The sequence below is a fragment of the Ornithodoros turicata genome, chromosome 3 (genome assembly GCF_037126465.1).
Source record: "Ornithodoros turicata isolate Travis chromosome 3, ASM3712646v1, whole genome shotgun sequence".
NCBI classification, from domain to species: Eukaryota; Metazoa; Arthropoda; class Arachnida; order Ixodida; family Argasidae; genus Ornithodoros; species Ornithodoros turicata.
Genome location: NC_088203.1, coordinates 17,076,999 through 17,098,701, shown reverse-complemented (window position 1 = coordinate 17,098,701; position 21,703 = coordinate 17,076,999). Strand labels below are relative to the sequence as shown.

General features: G+C 47.5%; 2 protein-coding genes and 2 long non-coding RNA genes across 7 annotated transcripts in view; 1 reads left to right on the top strand and 3 right to left on the bottom strand.

Annotated features, from left to right (window-relative positions):
* LOC135388227 (uncharacterized) overlaps positions 1-13,045 on the bottom strand; it is a 28,156-nt gene extending 15,111 nt beyond the window's left edge. The window contains exons 1-2 of the mRNA XM_064617637.1: positions 12,879-13,045; positions 285-436 (exon numbers count right to left, since the gene is read on the bottom strand). Of these exons, the coding sequence (XP_064473707.1) occupies positions 285-288 (4 nt within the window). The 5' untranslated portion in view covers positions 289-436; positions 12,879-13,045. The remainder of the gene's footprint in view (positions 1-284; positions 437-12,878) is intronic.
* On the bottom strand, positions 10,232-12,156 carry LOC135389971 (uncharacterized). Its single transcript, XR_010421642.1, has 2 exons — positions 12,071-12,156; positions 10,232-11,672 (listed from the first exon to the last, which is right to left on the bottom strand). It is a non-coding gene; the product is annotated as an uncharacterized LOC135389971 (long non-coding RNA).
* A 267-nt stretch (positions 13,046-13,312) lies between the features above and the next one.
* Positions 13,313-14,129, top strand: LOC135388228 (uncharacterized). Its single transcript, XR_010421309.1, has 2 exons — positions 13,313-13,608; positions 13,951-14,129. It is a non-coding gene; the product is annotated as an uncharacterized LOC135388228 (long non-coding RNA).
* Positions 14,130-15,214: 1,085 nt separating this feature from the next.
* On the bottom strand, positions 15,215-17,109 carry LOC135389970 (probable D-lactate dehydrogenase, mitochondrial). Of its 4 annotated transcripts, none has more exons than XM_064620001.1 (2): positions 16,959-17,109; positions 15,215-16,813 (listed from the first exon to the last, which is right to left on the bottom strand). In XM_064620001.1, the coding sequence occupies exon 2, from the start codon at positions 16,783-16,785 to the stop codon at positions 15,349-15,351; it is 1,437 nt and encodes a 478-aa protein (XP_064476071.1). In that variant the 5' UTR covers positions 16,786-16,813; positions 16,959-17,109; the 3' UTR covers positions 15,215-15,348. The 4 variants fall into 4 exon arrangements, with proteins under 4 accessions (XP_064476071.1, XP_064476068.1, XP_064476069.1 ...); XM_064619998.1 differs by having other exon boundaries at positions 16,964-17,109; XM_064619999.1 differs by having other exon boundaries at positions 15,215-16,866; positions 16,959-17,108.
* Between the last annotated feature and the right edge of the window lie 4,594 nt (positions 17,110-21,703).

Sequence of the window (21,703 nt, the reverse complement as noted above, 5' to 3'; positions counted from 1 at the left end):
GGGTCGGAACCCTTAAAATATGGACCGAGCTTTGATCATACAAAGTAACAAGATGTTAGTACACGGATCTGTGTGCCTTGGTGAAGCTATCCTCTCGGTATACCCCAGTTGAAAGCAAACACATGACACAAATAAATAAGATCGACTTCCCTGTCGACACTTGTACGGACTGTGACAGATATACTTGATGAGGTGGGTTAAAATATTTTCGCCCAAATGTACATTCCTAAACTATACTGTTAATTAGGGGAAAAGCCACCTTTAACCTCCTGGGGTACACTTACCCATATTCACGGTGCATACGAGATCAGTCGCACCAAAACACGCAAAGTCACGAAGAACGCTCCTCCTTCTTCTTCCTCAAAAGTGGCAGTTGCTTCGGCAAAGAACGCTGCCGTTCCAGGAATCCTCTTCTTCTTTCGTCTCGTCCAGTGGCCTTGATCCGCAAAGGGAAATGGATGGATGGATCAACGTTACTAGATCTAGGTAGGGTTGCCACCTTTCGTAGTGAAAAATACCGTCCGAGGGAGAGGAGGCGGAATAGAGGGAAAGGAGGAAAGGTTGGCAGGAGAGTGGGTGAGGGGTGGACAAGTACAGGGAGAGAGAAACAACGCGCGTGCTAGCTCAAGATAATACGAGGAAACATGTTCCTGTGTCTGGCTGGATCATTGATGTTGATGATGCTGGAAATTGCTATGAACAGGCATGTACGCTGATAATAACAATTAATAATAACTTGTGAACCGTTTTCTATTTACTTGTGAATCGCTGTCGCCGGAAACTTGACATTGTTTTTTCACGTTCTAATAATGTTAATAATAAATAATTAAGAAAACGAGTGGTAGCTGCGGAGTTGGGTCTGTGCTCCAGATTTATTGAAGTTGTAGGGGAATGTTGAAGGGAAAACCCTGCCAAAGCCCCCATGAAAGATCTTGAGCCAGAAATACCGGCGGAAGGCTGCCGGTATCACCGGCAACCGGCATCTGCCGGCAACCGGCAGAGCGAGCAAATTACCGGCCGTGCCGGTATAATACCGGCCTGGTGGCAACCCTGGATCTAGGGTGTGTTCGTTTATTAAACTCGCGCGACCCGCGAGTCGGCGTCGTGACGTATGAGAGTCATCGTACGTCATCGACTCTAGCGACCCACCTCGAAAGGAGAGTCGCTGCGAGTCGACCCTTGTTGAATCCTCGAATTTTATGTTGAATTCCAATGGCAGAGTCGGAGCAAGTCGCACACTCCGCAGTGGAGCGGCTTGATCTGGCCTAGAGCAAGTGATCCGAATCTGCGACTGGAACACTTGCGGCCAACTTGGAGTTTAGCCCTGGCCAATCTTCCTTGGTGGATGGCGGCCAGAGACGGAGGAAGAAGAAGAAGATTGTGCTCATGTTCCAATACAACGCCATGTTTTGCAACATCCTAATCTCCTAACGTTGACCTGTGTGATGCTTTCTTCAAGAAACAAAATTGCTAACGTACGACGCGAAACACTAGTCACGGCGAAGACTCGTCGAGCAGCGGCCATGTTGCCGAAGCAGAGACAGGAAATAGGAAGCACGAGCGACGAGCGACACGTCACGTAGAGTTCCGGTTGAATCTTCCGGGTTCCGGGCGGAGCAGTCTCGGTTGCTCCCTGGAGCGACCTTGGCTCGAATGCCGCTCTGAAGCTCCCATTGGAAGACTCCAGAGCTGTTCCCAATCTGCTAATGGAACAGACTTGCTCTCGGCGGAGCAACAAAACTTGCCCTTGAAACACTCCGAATCTGCCATTGGAATTCAACATTAGAACGGGAGTTAGTGTCACGTGGGTGACGTCATGAGAGCCGCGCTGCGGCATTTTCGCCCACCAAGAGTCTACTCTCTCGGCTCTCGAGTTGTTCGAGTCGAATAAACGAACGCAACCCTAGTAACGTTGAGATGGATTGTGGTGCCCCCTAGGCAATTGGCTAGGAATGATGATGATGATATCCATGCTGATGCTGCCGCTCAAGTAGCTCAAGCACGCACGTTGCTATCCTTCTTCTTCCTCACACAAGAAGTGGCCGTTACTATTATGTTATCATCGTAGCCCAGTTCTCCTTATACTTGCCGAAGCAAGCCGTAACCGCATCTATATTATACCTCTGTCAGACGGGCACATATACGGCCCTTAAAGTTACGGCATTAAGGAACGGCCGTAAGTTACATACGGCCCTAAGCTCTGGGGTGCTGCCAGACAGTATCCGTGAAGGCATATTGTCGATGATGTCCACGTCGGTAAACAAGTCCGTGAACGTTGAATGTAATGTAGCGAAATCACGCTTTTTCTTACTGAAAGTACACGAAAACAACGTTTTGTTGGTATTTTCAAAATACAACAGCAAACTATATTTGCTTTTAAGTGCTTTGGATATTTTTTTGAGTGGCGTCCGACTTTTTGCAGACGACACGGTGCGATGCCGCGTGCAGTGGTTCGAAGGTGTAACTGCAAACGTAGCACTTGTACAGATGGGATAAAAAACGAAGCAAAGTGCAAAAACGCCAGAAAAACACGAAAAAAAAAAGACAATATTACGTCTGGTAAAAAGCATTTTATTTCGAATTGAATTAAATGTACTAAATCCTGTTTATGGTGTGCTTGGTAACGAGGCTTGGGCAGTTTCGATGGAATGACTGTCTTGCGGGAATGCCGTTGCCCTTCTACCTCAGTTTTGTCGCAAAGGCCTTATTACTGACCGTCTGGCAGGAAGTTAATGACAGTATGCATTTACGGCCGTGACCGTTAAGGCCATATATGTGCCCGTCTGACAGGGGTATTACAGCTATACTAGCCTACGCAGCAGTTAGATTAGAATTTCGTCTGTGGAACCCGGAGGTGGTGCCCCTATGTTGTAAAAGGGATTAACCGGCTAGAGCCCTGCGCGGATGAGGTTTTTGGCATCCGCATCCGACCCGCATCCGCACCATACACAACAGTTTACATCCGCATCCGATCCGCTGAGCAAAACGCACCATCCGCATCCGATCCGCAAAATCCGCACGTTTCGAAAGACGCGTAAAGACCGCCGGAAGCATGTTGGTATAATTTCGGATGCCTCCATGCTGTCACGGAAGGACTCAGTCATGACGACAGGCAAATGTAAACCTTTCAACAAACGCGATATGGAGAGGCTTCTGGAACGCGTGGAACGCTACCTCGTCGGCGCTCGCGCGGTTCGAGACGCCTGAATGCCTCCTCTCCCGTCTTGGCGCCGTGCATGGTCAAAGGTGAACCAGAGCATGCGCTCGCTGTCGGCTGTCGGCGCGCAATACAAATAAATTGCGGGTGGAAAAATAACAGCACGCGGTATATCCGCATCCGACCTCGAGCCATCCGCATCCGATCCGCACACCGCAGAAAGTGCTAAATTTTCATCCGAATCCGCAAGTATATTGCGGATATTCGCGGATATCCGCTTCCATCCGCGGATGGTGCAGGGCTCTAACCGGCTGTATTCTGGGTTCGCCCTGAGGGATCCGCCGAGCCTATTGTGCTCAAGGGACGCCTAAGTTGCCCGAAAGTGGCCCCCTCAATAGCAAGCATGCAAGAGGTGCCGCCAGGGCTATTGAGAAAAATTTCAGTGCACTGGGCACTTCGGTCGTCTCAGAGCGGAGCCAGGATAGGGCGGTAAGGTTCCGTGAAGTTGAACAGGGTTTGTTGGAAGCTCGTGGTTGATGAAGAACTGGATTTCCTACGCTGTCAGTAGTGGTATTCTGATACTCCCTGTAGAGCAGGGGCCTCAATCGCGCAATCGTGGTCCGCTATGACCTAGCGTGAGCGTGCTCCCTGTACAACGCTCTGACCGCCGTCTTCCCGCTCTGTTCTACTACTTGTCCGCCGCGAACAACACCGGCATCCCAGTTTTCCAGCAACAAAGCCTCACCCTCAACATCAGCCTTCGTCGGAGCTATACCATGTGGGTTTTCATGGTGGCAGGCGTAGGTCATCCTCGGCGTAGGCCTCTACTTCGGCTTTTCCATCATCATTCCATCTCCTTTTCCATCGGAGGGAGGAGGAGGAGGAGTGTCGTTGGGAGGAACCCGAGAGGTCTGCCTGCCTGATTAGGCGGCATGTTTCTCGGGAAGGGAAAGGTGGTGGAGAGGAGGAGAGGGTGAAGTGGAAGACCGAGCGGAATCCGCTCGGGGGGAGGATAGCTGCGTCCATGGGCCGACTTCAGGGGAACTGTGCCGGCATACGCCTATTACACATCTGAGGGAAACCCAGGAAAAACCCCAGACGGCACAGCCGGCAGGCGGATTCGAACCGCGGACCTCCCAGAGGGCATCGGCTTTTCTATCGGCATCGGCATTCCATCGGCTTTTCCATCATCATGAACCGTGATGTGGGCAAGCTTACGCTTGTCCCATCCTACAGTTGGCAATACAAAACGAGCCATCTCCGCCGACGCCCCCACCGTCGCCCCTGGCATTCTCATCAACGCTTTGCAGTCACCTTATGCGGCGCTGTTGCGTTGTTGCGTGAGTGCCTCTCTGACACAGCTTCCCGAGTCGGTGCGCCGTGTGGCCCATGACGTCGTTCACCATATCGAAACCGCCGGTCCTCCCGTTTTCGCCCGCGCGCGGCGTCTCGCTCCCGAGAAGCTCAAGATTGCCCGCGCAAAGTTCGACCGTATGCACTCCATCGGCGTGGCAAGACCCCCTTCCAGTGGCTGGTCCTCGGTTCCGCATATGGTCCCCAAGAAGAGCGGTGATTGGCGTCCTTGTGGCGACTATCGTGGGCTGAACCTTGTGACCGTGCCGGACCGTTACTCCTTGCCTCGGCTGCAGGACTTTACTGTCAACTTGCACGGCGCACCGATCTTCAGCAAACTTTACCTGATGAAGGCCTATCATCAAACCCCCATTGCCCTAGCTGATATTAAGAAGACTGCGATCACGACGCCATTCGAACTCCCGCGTATGCCATTCGGTCTTCGCAACGCGGCACGCGTTTCAACTTTACATTGAGTCCGTCACCAGAGGCTTGACATTCGTCTACTTTGTCATATCTGTCTACTTTGATGACCTGCTCGTGGCAAGCTCTTCGCCAGAAGAACACATTCAACACCTTCGTCAGGTTTTCAACCGCCTTGCTGCCTATGACATCGTCATCAATGTCCAAAAGTGCGTATTCGGCGTGACCTCCACAGAGTTCCTCGGTCACAATGTCATTCCGGACGGCATTACCCCCCTCGCGAGCAAGATTGAAACCATCTCCAACTTCCCGCGGCCATATTCCTTACGGCTACTCCGCCGTTTCCTCGGCCTCATTAATTACTAACGCCGCTTTATTCTCTATTGTGCCGCCACCTTGCGCCCTCTGGAGGCACTCCTCTCTCGATCTCATCAACTGCTGGTGAGGTACCTTGGGATCCCGACGCCAACTCGGCTTTCCTCAAGATCAAAGCTGATCTCGCCGCTGTCATCCTGACCGACCAAAAGCCCCTCGTCCATGCTCTTCGGTCTGGGAGCAGCCGCAACTCCCTTCGGGAAATCAGGAACTTCTCATTCCTCGCCGAGATTCGCAAAAAAATCGTACGTCGGAATCTGTCGTAACTCGGTCATACGAGAGAGTTACGCAGGGTGTAGGAGCGAACCGAAAACCAGAACCTAAAACCGAAAAAGAAAACGCTATTTTGGTGCGAACCGAAACGGAATCGAAACCGTATACGTTTTTTTCGCTCAGGAGGGAAACCGAAAAATTTATTTTACGGTTTTCGGTCTAAGAAAAAACTTCGCCGGTGTTGACTACGAATAGGCGAATGAAACTGACGTCGTGTGTTCTGAAGTCATGTCATGGATACTTCACGAAGGTTACGGTTACGGCGGAATGTATGTCGGTATACTATGACGCTTAGGCTCCCTTTGTAACGTTTTATCGTTCGCGCACATAAACTTAGCGGTACATGTGACCGGTTGTGACTCTTTACCAATGTGCCGTAGTGTTCGTTTTAATCTCATCCGCCCAAACTCTCCTCAACTAAACAGCGACCCAAGTGGGCTGCATAACGGCTTCTCTATCGGTAATGCCGCGCAACACGTCCCTTGTTTGAGAGCAGCGAAGTTGAAATACGTTTACGTATCCGCGAGGGCAAGCGCGTGCGAAGTGACGCCTCTTTTGTGAACAGGATACGAATAGAAGAAAACGGAGCCGTTGAGCGCGTTTGTGAGTGAAGGCGTTCCTCGATTTGCGTCGTACTCGTGCGGTGGTGCTTGCTGGCTAGGAAGCAGCAACAGACATTCGGATGGGACGCGATCGCACCAATCCAGCAAGAAAGTACTTTACGTATGACATCACGATAAACAAGTCCGTCTGTATCATGCGCTTCAAGAAAGGAGAAAGCCTATTTGAACCACCACCTACAGGAACCAGGAGCTACCAATTTCACAGCTGCCTATTAATATTAAATACCATCTATGTGGAATAAACGGGGTTACATTTTGCAACATTGATTTTTTTCTTCTTCTGGGAATGAATATGCTCACCAGAACCGGAGCCCGTTAAAACCGGTATGAACCGTTATTTTTTTGCTCCGGAGCAGAACCGGTACCGGACCGTTTATGACAGAACCGGAACGAAGCCCGGAACGAAAAACGTTTCGGTTCGACACACTGGTTACGACGAGGTCTAGATTCACGAAGGGCGCGCGTCGCAAAATTCTCGCAACTTACGGTAAAACCCTGCAAGAGCTCCCGAACGGTCTTACGAGGAAAGATGGCGGCGTACTTGGCAGTAATGGATTTGGAGACGGCAAACAAAGACTCTGTCGCCGCAGACGCTTTGCCACAGACCCTTCGGTACTATCACTCGTATATCGACTATCACCCCGCCACAATCGACTTTTCGATGAATCGAAATCGCACCCCGCCGCGTCGACAATCAAGCGCGCCAACGGGCGCTTGATGCAGCAAGTGCCAGTCCACTTTTTCTCAGCTGCACCTTCTCAGTCCAGGCAGCAACAGCACCAGGTGAATGTAGGTACACAACTTCCAAGTGAAAGACGCACGAGTGCAATTCTGAAGCTGGTAAGTACGTCTCATGCTACACACCATTCGCGTTCAGCGCTCTTATTTTGCATGTGTTGTAGCAAGTAATTCAGTGGCATAAACCGGCAGACTGGTGCGTAATGTACACCCATAGTGCCAAGTTGCACTAATTCTGGTGACGTGTTCGTGAAACCTGTGTAATCAAACTGTCTAATTGTCACCTGGTCGCGGTATATGAGTACGAAATATCGTGGTTTCGGCAGTTATCAGTAATCTTTCGTTGTGCTTAATGGTTCCTATTACTTTGTATTTGTGTTTCTACTGAGAATTATCATACTGTATTCTTAACTGGAGCAACGAAATTACCAAACACATGAGGATTGTGTTGAAACTCAGGACATTGCTTATTTTTACTGATTTCAGATTTTCAGGCATGGAGAGAAGAAATGCAGGATGCAGCCAAGAGTCATTTTACTAAAGGCACGAAGTAAAAAGATTGAAAGATGGAGGTTTAAAGTGTTGTTATATTTGTAACTGATCGGGTGCTTTTACAGAGAAGAACGTCAAAGGAAAAAGGTCCATAAAATCATAAGGTTCCGTCAGGCATGGGGCAACCTGCATTGATGATTCGTCTGCATTGTTCCAGACTGGCAAGGTTCGAGGACACAACGGGACATTCCTAAGGGGCCCCCTACCATCTCGCTCATGATCAGAGCTGACAATTAAGGCATAATGGTTTCAAATTTCCAAAGATTCTCTAAGAAGTGGCATGCATTTCAGAATTTGTATGAGTACAACACAACAGCGTGTACAGCCCGAGACAAAAGTTCACGGCACTACGCCTTTCTTCATCGGAGCGGTCCCCTGCCAGCTACCAGCAAAAAATAAGAAACGGGTCTATCTCTCAGTATGTGCGTCCGCTCTTGTTTGATGGTAGGGTGTCACTCCAATGGAGAAATGTGACACCATGGTGGTCCGTAAAGATTTGTACCAAGCTGCACATCGTACAACCCCGACAACTAACAAACACTGCTCGGTAAGGTCAGTGTTCCAATTTGAGATTTTGCTGCCTATTTCTTCCCAAAAGGCTGCTCTTGCTTGTGAACTCCGGTGTACCAAAACAAGTTCAGAACAAATAATTTATAGTTAGACTTTGAAGGCAGTAGTCCACATAAATAAGTTTTACCTCTGAGATGATTGCCCATTCAAGGCAACAACAAACTCGTAGGTTCACCACATCATCTAAACTTCCTCGGCCTGTTACAGCTTGTTTCTGTCCACAAGGAGTGGTGACATGAACTATCATTCATCGAGCATTTGTCAGGAGGTTGTTAGAGGAATCAGTCAGACAGATGTGCTTCAGATTTTTTTTTTTTTTTTTTCAGTTTTCAGGTTTTTATTGTTATTCCATGACAGTATACACTGATACTGATAGTGGGCAAGCCCTGTTGAACAGTCCAAGACACAGTCAGTGCAAATGTCTACACAATTTGAGGGGAACAGAAATACCAAGAACACATGACAAGTATTAGAAACAAATAGCAAATGAACGAAGAGAAATGCGAATCATCAAAAAGTAATTGCATGTCACCCTACGTATCAGCAGAAAAGTCCTGTTTGATGGTGTTTTTGAAGGATGCCAGATTATTGTTGGGACGAATGCGTACACCAGTGTTTCTCAAACTGTGGGTCATGAGCTGTTGAAAGATTCAATGTTTCATGCCCAACCAGAGGGTAAAGCTCAATTCATGTTCAAAGCATTAATGGACTGTCATGTGTTGTCAAATGACAGTGTTGCATTCATGAGTAAATGATGTAGATGTGAAGGTCCTTAAACATGAATTCAACAGAAATCCTTTGGCTGGGTGCATTTCCTGCTGCTTTGCACACTCTTGGAATCTGGTTGAAAACTGCCCTGCTACTATGGCTTTCTTCACACCATCTGTGCATCAATATTCGAACAGATTGGGACAAAAGTTTATGGAGTGTTTCATTTCTTCATGGGAGTGACACTCTAGCAGCAAACAGGAGTGGCCACACACACTGAGAGGTGGACAGAACAGCCAGTCACCTGTTTCTTATTCGATATCTTCCTGCTAGCCAGCAGGGGGCCGCTCCGATGAGGTGCAAGGCAACAGGCTCATTGATATAGTGTCCAGCTGGAATTTGTGGTATTTTGGAACGATGTATTGCTAACGAGACCAGTAAAAATATCCAAAACTGGACCTGGACTGTGTGTTTGGCTCACTGAGGTTACCGAAGAGCTACGTTTCCTTGAGGTGTGAAACAAAGCTTGATAAAATGAATCAACCAAGTTGTGTGATCTAACTGGCCAATACTGAGTAGATTTACAATATAGATTTGCAATATCTTGAGGACTTTTGCTCTCTTGTAACAAATGCTAAATAAATGCAATCAAGCATACATTGGAACTCATTTGCTGAGGCAAGACACATGAACATACAAACATATGTGATTGTGCTAGTTATTTTCACGCACATAGTATGATCTTCTGAATTCCCAGTAGCTGTTCGAACACATAGCTCCTTTCACATAGCTGCACCCGTTTTAACTCCTTGCATCTTTGTTGAGACAAAGCGGAGTTGTTTGGCATTTTTGTTCCGCAGTATCACAGCAGGTTTAGCACTGCATAGCCAAGATCGTACCTTTACTAGTGCATCTGGGAGGTCCCCATAGAACCTCCCATAATATTTTCTGGCTACCACACGGATAGCCAACACTAGCATGAGACAAAGTAGAAGCCAACTTGAATATACAAGGCGTAATGATGTGCATGAAGAATTTTAAAATGATTGAGCATTGTATGCGAATTACATTATCAAAATGTTGATGAGAGTCATGTACCCCGGCCACCATATTTTTGATGATAACGAAAGACTGCAATTGAGCTGGTGTGATGCCAATATATTTTTCCTTTAATCTAATGAAATAATTATGCATTATATATAGTCATGAAGAGTTTGCTGATGGATGTTGGAAGCGTGTACATTTCCTTAGATAAATCATTCACAAGAATACACACAGCGGCTTTGAGCTCACCAAGGTTTTATGCAATGCCAACTGATGTTAGTATTTTCATGGTAAAAAGCATCTGTTGCAGCTGAAGAAAACAATACCATCAGTCAGGGCAGTTGTCTCGTTATATTGCAAGAGAGTACTCAGTACTGGAGAGATATAAACACACGGAATAAAACAAACTGCCTAGTGCAGTGAGTGGAAAGTTTATTCCACTTCTTATTGGCAGAATATTAACACAATTTTTTCTACAAGATTTCTCATGTCAGAGCACTTTATAGGATATACAAATTGCCAATTATGTGTGTTATGTGTATGTATATCACCACACTTAAATGTATTTAACCTGCTGTAATATACCCCACACCAAGCTAAAAATGGGGCATATTGTCTTCAGTTGAAAAGTCAATGCAGGAGAGCATGCATGGCTATAAAGTGTTTCACCTGAACCATTACCCAAAATGTATGAAGTGGCAGTACACAACTATCACATAGAATGACCCATCTGTGGTGCTATGTGTAGAATCTATGCACACTTTTCTTTTGATGTTAACATTGCCTTGAGTTTGAGGGAAAGCACAGGACGAACACAAACACACGAACCAGCAAAGAAGCTTTAATACACGAAGTGAAGGAGAGACGGGTAAAAAGAAAGTATACACTTCGGCATTAACATCAAGTCAACACCAGCTAGCTTCCCTGCTCCTCCTGTGTTCATCACACTTTTGTTGGTGCCCAAATGCCTTAACAGCTGTTTTTGCATGCCTGTCATGAGAACTAGCAAGAAATCCTCATCTTGCAACAAGTCAGTATTTCCTCGTTGAAAGACAGTAGGATCATCCTTCTTGCCTTTGTGTGTGAGGGAAAGCACTGGACTGTTTGTTTGGGCTCTGATAGAACTGACCAACAAGGCAACACTGGTTTGGTTGTCGTCGTGTTTCCTCTCACTGTAACATATATTTTAGTCCCTCATGGTGATGTACAGGTACTGCCTTGTATAGAGGTGAATTGGATCCTTTGAAACGTGCCATCCAGCACACCCCAAATACTGAGCTGCATAGTACGCTGAGTGCAATGCCGTCACGTAGTTTCCCTAACATAAACTAATAGTTTCTGGAAGGTAAAAAAGGACATTCCAGTACAACATAGTGTTTTATAAGTGCCTGTACGCCCGCAGCACATTGTTGCCATCGCGGCTTCTCCCGTACCTGTTTTTTTTTTCTTTTTTTAAGGAGTAGCAAGCTGGCACTTGCTTGGCTGACATCTCCTTTTGTGTGAATAAACATATACCCCCCCTGCACGGGCTGCCTCTATTACATCGTCCTCTGTTTTTGTAAGTGGGGTGTAGGACAGCCCCAAAATCATGTGCATAATAGGAAGCTTGGAAGACAAACGAGACCTTGCCAGTCTGGAACAATGCAGACGAATCATCAATGCAGGTTGCCCCATACCTGACGGAACCTTATGATTTTATGGACCTTTTTCCTTTGACGTTCTTCTGTGTAAAAGCACCCGATCAGTTACAAATATAACAACACTTTAAACCTCCATCTTTCAATCTTTTTACTTCGTGCCTTTAGTAAAATGACTCTTGGCTGCATCCTGCATTTCTTCTCTCCATGCCTGAAAATCTGAAATCAGTAAAAATAAGCAATGTCCTGAGTTTCAACACAATCCTCATGTGTTTGGTAATTTTGTTGCTCCAGTTAAGAATAGAATGATAATTCTGAGTAAAAACACAAATACAAAATAATAGGAATCATTAAGCACAACGAAAGATTACTGATAATTGTCGAAACCACGATATTTCTTACTCATATACCGACTTCGGTGTTAAGATGGAACAGGTGACAATTAGACAGTCCGATTACACAGATTTTACGAACACGTCACCAGAATTAGTCCAACTTGGCACTATGGGTGTACATTACGCACCAGTCTACCGGTTTATGCCACTGAATCATTTGCTACAACACATGCAAAATAAGAGCGTTGAACGCGAATGGTGTGTAGCATGAGGCGTACTTACCAGCTTCAGAATTGCACTCGTGTGTCTTGGAAGTTATGTACAGGGTTAGTCTAGCAAACGTTACACATTTTGATCGCATCGTAAAAATAGAAGACTGGGTTTATCCAACACCAAACTTTGCACACTCGTAGCTATTTGTCTGAAGTTTCATTGGAATTTTTTGTGAGCATTATGGTCCTGTAGAAGAAAAATTAAAAATCGAGCAAAATTTCACTCTATGCATTTTCTATGGCCTATCTCACTCAAATGCCGACATTTTCTGCTGTGTGCGCTTCATTTTCATTTCACCACACACAGGTGGCACCAGCATACAGAACAAGAGGACTGGTGCATAACGTCAGAATCGGCATGTCACGTCGTTGTAGGCAGCGCTACCTGTGCGAAGTGACGTGAATGTGAAGCAGACACAAGAAAAAATGGCGTTGTTTGCGTGGGATAGGCCATTGAAAATGCATGGGGCGAGATTTTGCTTTATTTTTAATTTTCTGTCTACATGACTATAGTGCTTACAAAAAATTTGAACGAAACTTCAGATAAATGGCTATCAGTCTGCAAAGTTTGGGATGGGCCAAACCTAGTCTTCTATTTTTACGGTGCGATCAAAATGTGTAACGTTTGCTAGAATAACCCTGTACATACACCTGGTACTGCTGCTGCCTGAACTGAGAGGGTGCAGCTGAGAAAAAGTGGACTGGCACTTGTTGCATCTGTAGTAACAGAGCGGCCAATTTTACAATTTTGTGCAGACGCCCTCACCTTTTGAACCGCGAGCATGAAACTCGCAGGCGTTGCTGAAACGTTCCCTCACCTTGTTGAACATCGACGGACGAGCGGGACATCCAGCGAGGAACTGGAATGGAATATTTGGCAAAGTTGCTTCACCGCCACCGCTACCACAAACCACAAATCTCATCCTCAAGCAAACAAACCGCTGTGTGCTAGCGCATGCGCAGGCGAAGCGAGCAGACGGCACGGCGGCGGCAAAGAGAGACACGTGACATCACTTCTAGCGCATGCGCAGCGCAACCAGCCGCCGGCTCTAAAGCGAAACGCACCGCCTCGAAAATATTGTCGCCACCGGCGTGCCAGCTCGGAAGACCTCTCATTGGCTGCGCATTATATGTATAAATATTTGGATGCTCATTGGTCTAAAAAACTGGCGTCAGTTTCCTTCGCGCTGATTGGGCGAGAGTCATTTGAGTGAGGAGCGAGCATCCGAACGCGCGAACCGCTCAACGGAAGCAGTCGAATGGAGGAGAAAGAAGTACGACAGAGGAGACATCGCGTCTGTCCGGCCATGCGTGTTCTCTTGGACTGCAACCGTTGTGCACGCAGACGCTACGGGGTAGTTTGAGGGCTTTGAATGCTTTAGATTTAGATTGTGGCAAACTGCTAATGTGAGAACGGAATGGCACATCCACCCCATCATCACAACAGCGGGAAGACGAACATGACATGGAGTCCGCCTGCACCTCCAAAGGACGCAGAAATCGTCAGAGAGGAAGTCTGCACTCTTTCCGACGTACTGCAGGTGAACGGTAAGACAAGTTATTACTTTTTTGTGACTGAAGGAAGTAATGCAGGTTTATCAAGTTAAGTGTATTACGTACAGCATTTACGAGTCACTCGGTACGTTAGCGGCGTTTCATTGTGCAGTGCATTGCCGTAACGTGTACGTTTTTGATATGCCGTTAATCAAAATATGTGTGGTTATGCTACTTGCCCCTCATGCGCGTCTCAGCCGTTCATTCACTGTGATCTACAAACATTCGTGACAAATGCCTTGGTGTTCAAATACGAAATCAAGATAGATTGCCTATCATAGCAGTGATTTTCGAGCAGAGTTACTGATCATCAATATATTTTTTGTTTTGTTTTAGTTCTCCCGCAACCATCGGCAACAACGATGCACATAGCTCAGCATTGGCTTTTGAACGGCCCTTGGATGTCGAAGTACCTAAAGCTCCAGTGAAGCCTGTTACAAGACGTAAAAAGATATGTACTGTAGCTTTTTCGAGGCAGTTCCCGAGGACAAATAAAGTTGATTTGTCATACACCATTGCTTTTTGATTGTCTGCTTCGGGACAGCATGATCGTTGCTCTACAGCAAGACAACAAGCGCCGAACACAAACGGACGAGTCTGGGGGGGGGTAGGGGGGACGAGAGGAGAGACAAAAAACTCGAGGAGAGAAGGGGAAGGAGGTTGGGAAAGGAGGTCGGTCTGCGCATGCGCACTGGGCCCCAGCTTTTTTCCCGCGCAGCAGCTCGGGGACGCTGTGAGTGGCTCCTCGAGATCACGTGGTTTGGGCGCCCGCCATTTTCCCTGGACCATTGCGTAAACGGCAGCTTCCGGCGGATGGCGCAACTGATTTTCCTCTCCCGAAGGCCAAGTGTTTCGACTGTGACTGTACGGCATCCATTATCAAATATCCGAAATAGAAGTATATCCCCCCCCCCCCATTATCAACCTTGGCTATCGAGAGCACGTGTAGTAACAACACAATTGGGGACAGAAGACGACTTCTTCTAACGGGACGACTCTTGTACTATTGCAGACTTTCGTAATGGTTACCATAGCGAAAATGCGTACTCTCGCACCCGTTGGCTGTTTCTCCCCGAGTTGCACAATGACAGGAAATGAGCAACTCTCTTCCTCGGCAAAGGGATACGCTTTCGACTACGATAGCTTTGTGAATCGTGCTTCCAACCGCCTACGACGCCATTGTACGCGCGTCGCAAGCTGCGACGTAGTGCGTAGTGCATCTTATCATTACGACTGTATTTGTGAGCTCCTGGATGGATGGATGGATGGATAGTGGTGACCCCTGGTCGTGTAACGCGCCGCGATGACGATATGACGATATCGGGCGACACATACGACATTTTGTGGTAATTGCCATGTTATTTTTATTTTTTTCTGTGTGGCCCTCTATGAAGATGTCAACGCGACCCGCTACTAGATTTGAGCGTGAGACCCCTGGTGCAGAGTAACGCGCCCACGTTTTAGCCAATAGTGACCATCACAATAACTACCCGTAGAATATCTGCCCAGCTGTCAATGTAAATACTAGCGTCCACGAACACCCTTGACTTTCCCTATACTCCGTTACTGCTGCGAACACTGATAAGACATAAACAGGAAAGTGTGTCCACAACCACATAATTTTTATCACCCATTATCTAATGGGTATATTTTGTCATTCAACGTTATGCCAGGGTCACAGAATTCCATAGACGCACAACACACCGCAGGCGATGACCCGTTATACCAGAGGTGTCAGAAAAATATTTTCCCTGGATTCATAATATTCTTGGGATCCAACGCCGTTTTGATAGACTTCATAAGTGCGAGCGCATCATTGCCCATCTGCCGATGAAGAAGTTCCCTCCTACCCAGCCCGATACCATGTTCGGCCGAACACGACCCGTCCAGCTTCAGAGCCCGATCCCACACTCGAGCAGACACCTCGCCAACTTTCTCCGCTTCTTCTTTGTTCTCTGGATCCAACATGATTGTCGTATGGAATGTCCCATCGGCCATGTGCGACAGCGCAGAACCTATGATCCAGTTTGCCTCGAAGTCTTCTTTCGTTTCCGTTATAAGCTCAGGTAGATTCCCTATTGGAACGCAGACGTCAGTTGCGATTATCTGAGCAGTGTCCCTCATTCTGTATGTTGCATAGTGCAACGCGTTCCTGGACTTCCACAGGAGGCTTCGCTGTTCCTTGTCGGTCGCCCACTTGAAGTTACTTGCTCCGTTATTGTGGACGATTTCTTTTACCGCTTCGACGTGACATCGAGTCGACGCTGTAGTGCCGTGAATTTCGATGAACAGTGTAGGCATTTCTGGTACTGGCTTGTGGATGAAATGGTTGCACACCCGAACAGATACCTCGTCCATGAAATCGACACGGGCAAGCGGAATGTTGGATCGGAGCAGCGAAGCTACTGCGGTCATAGCCGCAGTTACAGACGGAAACGTACAAACAGTGGATATGATGGATAGCGGAAGACAGCGTAGGCGGAGTGTGGCTTTAGTAATCAGCCCCAGCGTTCCTTCAGAGCCGATGAAGAGATTAGTAAGATTGTATCCCGACACAGATTTATTGCATCTCCCTTTTTTGCCAGCAGTATCGATGACTTGTCCATCAGAAAGTACAACTTCGAGATTGAGCACGTTCTCTCGCATGGTTCCGTAAAGAATGGCGTTCGTGCTTGACGCCGTCGTTGCGCACATGCCCCCTATCGAACACTCGGCACCGGTATCGATCGGGAACCAAAGCCCGGTATCGTGAATGTACGCGTTCACTTGACGCCAGGTGGCGCCAGGTTGAACGTCCACGTAGAAATCGATGGGGTGGACGTCCACGATCCTGTTCATGTGGGCGAAAGAGATGCAGACGCCACCGTTGACTGCATGCACTCCACCTTCGAGACCCGCGCCGTAGGCATAGGGCACCATAGGGACGCCATGCTTGTAACAGGTCTTCGCTACGGCGCTCACTTGCGCAGTGTTTTCTGGGTAAACGACGATGTCAGGTAGGGTTCGGGCATAAGGGCTATGGTCGCCAGAATGCTCCTGTCGCACGATTTCAGAACTGCTGGCGTTCGAGCGCCCGACTATGGCGGATAGTTCGTCGACGACTGCGTTGTTAAGAAAACGATGGCTGGTAAGGTGCCGGGTCAGGTGTCGCTGCAATAGCGGGAAAAACATGCTTGTTCTCGATGGGGTCCCGGATGATCTGAATATAAAAGATGATAGCGGTCGTCGACAGAAACACAGGTTACCTGGGGTCTGCGAAACGAGAACAATTGGAGACATTTTTCTTTTAGCAGGTGCGAAAGAAGCTCCGGAAAACACCGCAGGGGATGCTGAAAAGCACTTACCTCACCTTCTGTAGACCATCCTTCTTTTATGCTAAGGCGTTGCACAACCCTGAACGTGGTCTAATGATTTTGCTGGGCCGCGCTAGCACCGTCCCCGACATCCTAAGAATAGTGGCTGCATAACATTTGCGCGCGCGTCGTCAACGTTCTTTACCTGCTGATTGTTGTTGTCCATGCAGGCAGCAGTTTATCCAGACACGCAAGCTCGGGAGGCGAGGGATGTCGCTAAACATTAAGGGGATGTTGGAGGTCATGGATGAATTACTGCATGCAGGAGGGACTGACTCAGCCTGGTTGGGACGAGACCACATGAGACAGATGTGCCGTAAACGAGGGGCATAAGTGAGGCTTGAAAAGTAGGAGATGGTCGCTGTGGTGAAAATTAAATGGTCTTCACATGCGTAGCGCCTCGCTTCAGGGCAAGAGCACTCATATTTTTGGAAGGCGACGTGATCAAGCACGGCGTGGCCAAAAGAAGAGGAATCGACGCAGTTTGGAGACCTTCTCCTCCTTTCTGATAAGCAAGTCCCCACAGTCCAAAGCTGAGCTAAGCCCTCTAGGATTTTCTGAGGTCGCCTATTGGTATCCGGCAGGGCTGGGCACGATACTTCAAAAAAGTATCTTCGCTACCGATACCCGATGCCCTCACAAATTGTATTACCGATACAAGATACATAACCGAAATTGATTCTCGATACAGATACTCGATACCGTATCGTCGATACATCACTGAAATCCCAATATAATAAAGCTGGATATATTTACGTCTCCATTTACGTCTAGTTACATACATTTACGTCTAGTAAAATATTTTCCATCCAAGATGGCACACCAGAGTTCGTCAGCCATAGCTGATACTTGATTTTCTTAGTTGGCCGTTGTGAATTGTGAGCGTGGACGTGTGAAGTGGACGTGCTCTTGCGCACTGAGCAGGAGGACATCGTGCAGCGCAGTTCCAGAAGCCGTGAGGTTGGTCCTCTGTAAGGCCGCTATGTATGACGCCTTGCGTTTTCGGAGCGCCCCCCGTAGAGAGACGGAAGAAATTTTTCTGGAACCAACTAGAAGCCGCGCGCGCCCGCGAGTGCGTCCCAGACCACGGCCCAGGGCCTCCTCTCCCGGCTACCTTGACGATGGAGGGCGCGCGCGGTCGTAAGCTTCGAGCGAATTTACGGTCGACATGCCTACACCGCTGTGGCCTGGTTTGTATACTGCCGCCTAAGCGAGCGCCGCCGACCCTAAGTCTCAATATCTGCGACTTTTTCAGTATCGAGTATCGTTAAAATGCACGATACACTAAAAATGTATTTTCGATACCGATACTCCGATACTCTCATTTTTGGCACGCGATACCTAATACCGATACACAAACTGTATGGAAAGATAGTATCGAAGATGTATCTTCGATACTGCCCATGACTGGCATCCGGCATGGGCGTACCGAGAGGGGGGCAAGGGGGTCCGTGCCCATCACCGGCTGGTGACCAAAGAGTTGAACCGGTATTTTTTCGGTGTTCTCCAATGTGTATCTGCAGGCTGTGTGGATGTCGCAAAATGAGCTACAAAGTGCAAACGGGTAAAATAGTACATATTTATCTGTTGTGCTCCGAAAGTGCGGTTTGCCAGGTCGAAGAAACAGCGAACGCTTTCTTCCACGCACTTTTGATGTTTGCGACATTCCCCGAAAAATAATTTGTTGCCTCTCATTTTATCTCATGCACATTCATTTCGTTCGTGCTGTAGCAAGCTACAAGGCAAGAACTGCATGCGATGAAAGATGGAAGTCACTGAAAAGGTTAGCCAACTGTAGGATTCGAACCCACATTTTTTCAGTGAGAACATCAGTTATCTCATGAACTGCATGCGTTTAAGCAATCAATGTTTTTTTTTCATTCCGTGTTAGCACCGCGAAGCAACTGTGGCTATGACCGGCGTACAGATGTTGACAGATGAAGAGAGGACAGCAGGAAGGAGTGGAGGACAGGGGGGTTGGTAAGCGTCCTGGGCCGACATTCGTCTGGAAAGTCTTCCGAAAACCCAGGGAAAACCTCAGAGCACAGCCGGTCGTAGGATTCGAGCCCACCACCTCCCAGTCTTGACTACCACCAACGCTCGGCCATGCCACTGGTGACGGTCCCCAGGACGTCCCCACAGTGTCATCGTGTCCTCGTCCTTCGATGTATATTCCCAGAATGTCCTGAGGATCGCGGATTGTCCGTGAAGAGTCATTCAGGTACATCCTGTGCCAGTCCCGGTAGGTAGCTCTCGGGATGAGATATACTACCTTGTTCAATTACCTGCTAAGACTCTCCAAATATTCAGTGACGCGGTTGTTTTGCTTTCTAGGCCGACCCCAGGCGTCCCTACGTAAAATTTCTTTCCAAAAGGGTGGCTGTCCATGATACCCGGACCATTTACCGCGGAAAAGCGTGATTCTGTAGCACTGCTTTTGACTTGTGAAAGTCCTACCCGAATGTCTCAAACCAAAAGCAGTAGACATGGACGAACCCACAATTTTGCGAATCCGAATCCACGGAAGGTTCTGCGAATCCACGAATCTTACGAATCCTTTCTTTAAAAAGAGTTTGAAAAGCCAAGAAAAAAAACTTGTACTGGAGACTGTTTTGAAGCAGAATATGACACATTTGTGTAATAATGATAAAAAAACTCAGTTTCGGGTGAAAGTATACCCATATAGTATATTTAACATATTGTTGATCGACTACGAGAAATCCATAAATTATCGTGTCTGAATCATTTCCATAAAGCTAATGCAACAATCAAAACCAGAACCATATTATTTTAAACATGTATTAAACTTGTAATGTAACAGTTCCTGCCTGAACTCTTTCAGTCCAGAGCAATGTAAACAAAGAAACACGAAAACAAACGTCGGCCAATGAGGCTTTCGGCGGACTTCGAAGGCGCCAAGTTGTAAAGGAAACTATCAAATGTGGTCGGTGGATTCGTAGATTCGATAGGCACATCCCTAAAAAACAGTAAGAAACGTAGACTTCGCCTTGCTTGAGAGTTGACACTTCAAGCAATTCCTCGCTTGAGTATTGTGTGTTTGCTAATGTTAATTAAACTTCGATATCTGACGCTATACGTTTTGTGTCAGACGCGAGCAGGACTCCTGAACCCACGAAGGATCGCATAACAAGCAATAAATAGTGTCTGATGTTCCTTCGGAAGGGAATTCCAGTACCTTTCGAAGTGGGTTTCTCGGCCTTTGTGCTCCGGGCAAAACTTCTTTTCAGGTTTTCCTCTTCTTTTCAACTCGCCACGCTCATTTCCGTTATGGAGAGGACTACACTTTATGCGACAGTTTGTCAATATGAATTGACAGCAATCAATCAGTGAAACAGAAGTTGTCAAGACTGCGTATGGTTTCTGACGAAAACAAATAAGGTACAATAAAACGATGCTAGATTATGTCCCTGCTGTGTCATCACACTCTCCTACATCGGTCCTTGAAGACCTCCTAGGGGCAACCACAAGGGTATCATGAGGACATCTGTGAATCTCATTTTAACACATGGGTAATACCCTGAGGACCGATTTCGCCCTCCGGAGGACGTCCTGTCTGTCCCTATATGATAACCGTGGGATGTCCCAGGGACGACAGTGTGTTCTTAGGGTAGCTCTTTTTTCTTTGTCGGTCGTGTGCCAAAACGGGAAAGCTTTGCAGATATGTCACCACTGTGCCACGATTCTTTCCGTGTCTAAGAAAAATTCCGTAAGTGGAACCTTCACCAAGCATACCGCCTCCCTCCCCCCCAGCAGTGAATTTCTGAGGAAATCACTGAACCGTATAGTTTCGAACAGGTTTGGCCGCCGATCACCAGCTACCATGTCGCGTTAGACGCACCGTACAATTTACTATGACAAAATACGTTAATCTCTTTGTTTTATCCAGACGCAAATATGTGTCAGTAAGCGCTAACGAACGGCATAGCAGAGCCATTTATAGGGAGAGTTTGGCCATTCTCTGATCTTTTGCCGCCTCGTGGGTGGAGCCTATTTTGACGTCAGAGTTGTGTATTGAGACGTTGCGCCGCCCAAAAAGCCTGAATCCAAGCAGAATCTGCTTATCAGCCATCTGGTGCTCGCCATATTGATGCTGTCCGTCAGCTTTGTTGTCGCAATGAATGCAATCTACAGGAATAACCGGCGTATGACCCACAGCCGCCTGTGATAAGGGAGGCTTTGCTGCCAAACTGAAAGAGTTCAAGGACGAAGGGCTTTCGAAGGACAGTGTACGCACGTGTCTTCTCTCCTAGCATGGTAAACAACGATCAGCATCAATATGGCGTCAGCGACCGGCTGACAACGGGACAACAATAGAGCATGGCGAGGGAGGTGGCTTAGCCGTGACGTCACATGACGCGCTTCAAGTTAGGCTCCTCCTAATGGCCAAACTCTCCCTATAAACGGCTCTGCGGCATAGTGGGCGCGGGCTCCACCTCTGGAGAGACGGGCGCAGCCGTCGTTTTTGCTGAAAGTAGCATCACGTGACTTTGCCGCGCGCAAGCGAGACTATGGGTTCACGCGTTTTTCCTCGCTAGGTTTTTCTTTTATCTTTCGTATGTTACCGCGTATGTTGTCCATTATTGTCTTCCCCTGGACTCGGGTTTTAACGATTTCAAAAGGTACTCAGTGATGTACTGCTTTTGAAGAACAAATATTATATGACGCACACCGCCGACACCATCAGCTTCCCTCAAATGTTCAGCAAATCTCTTTTT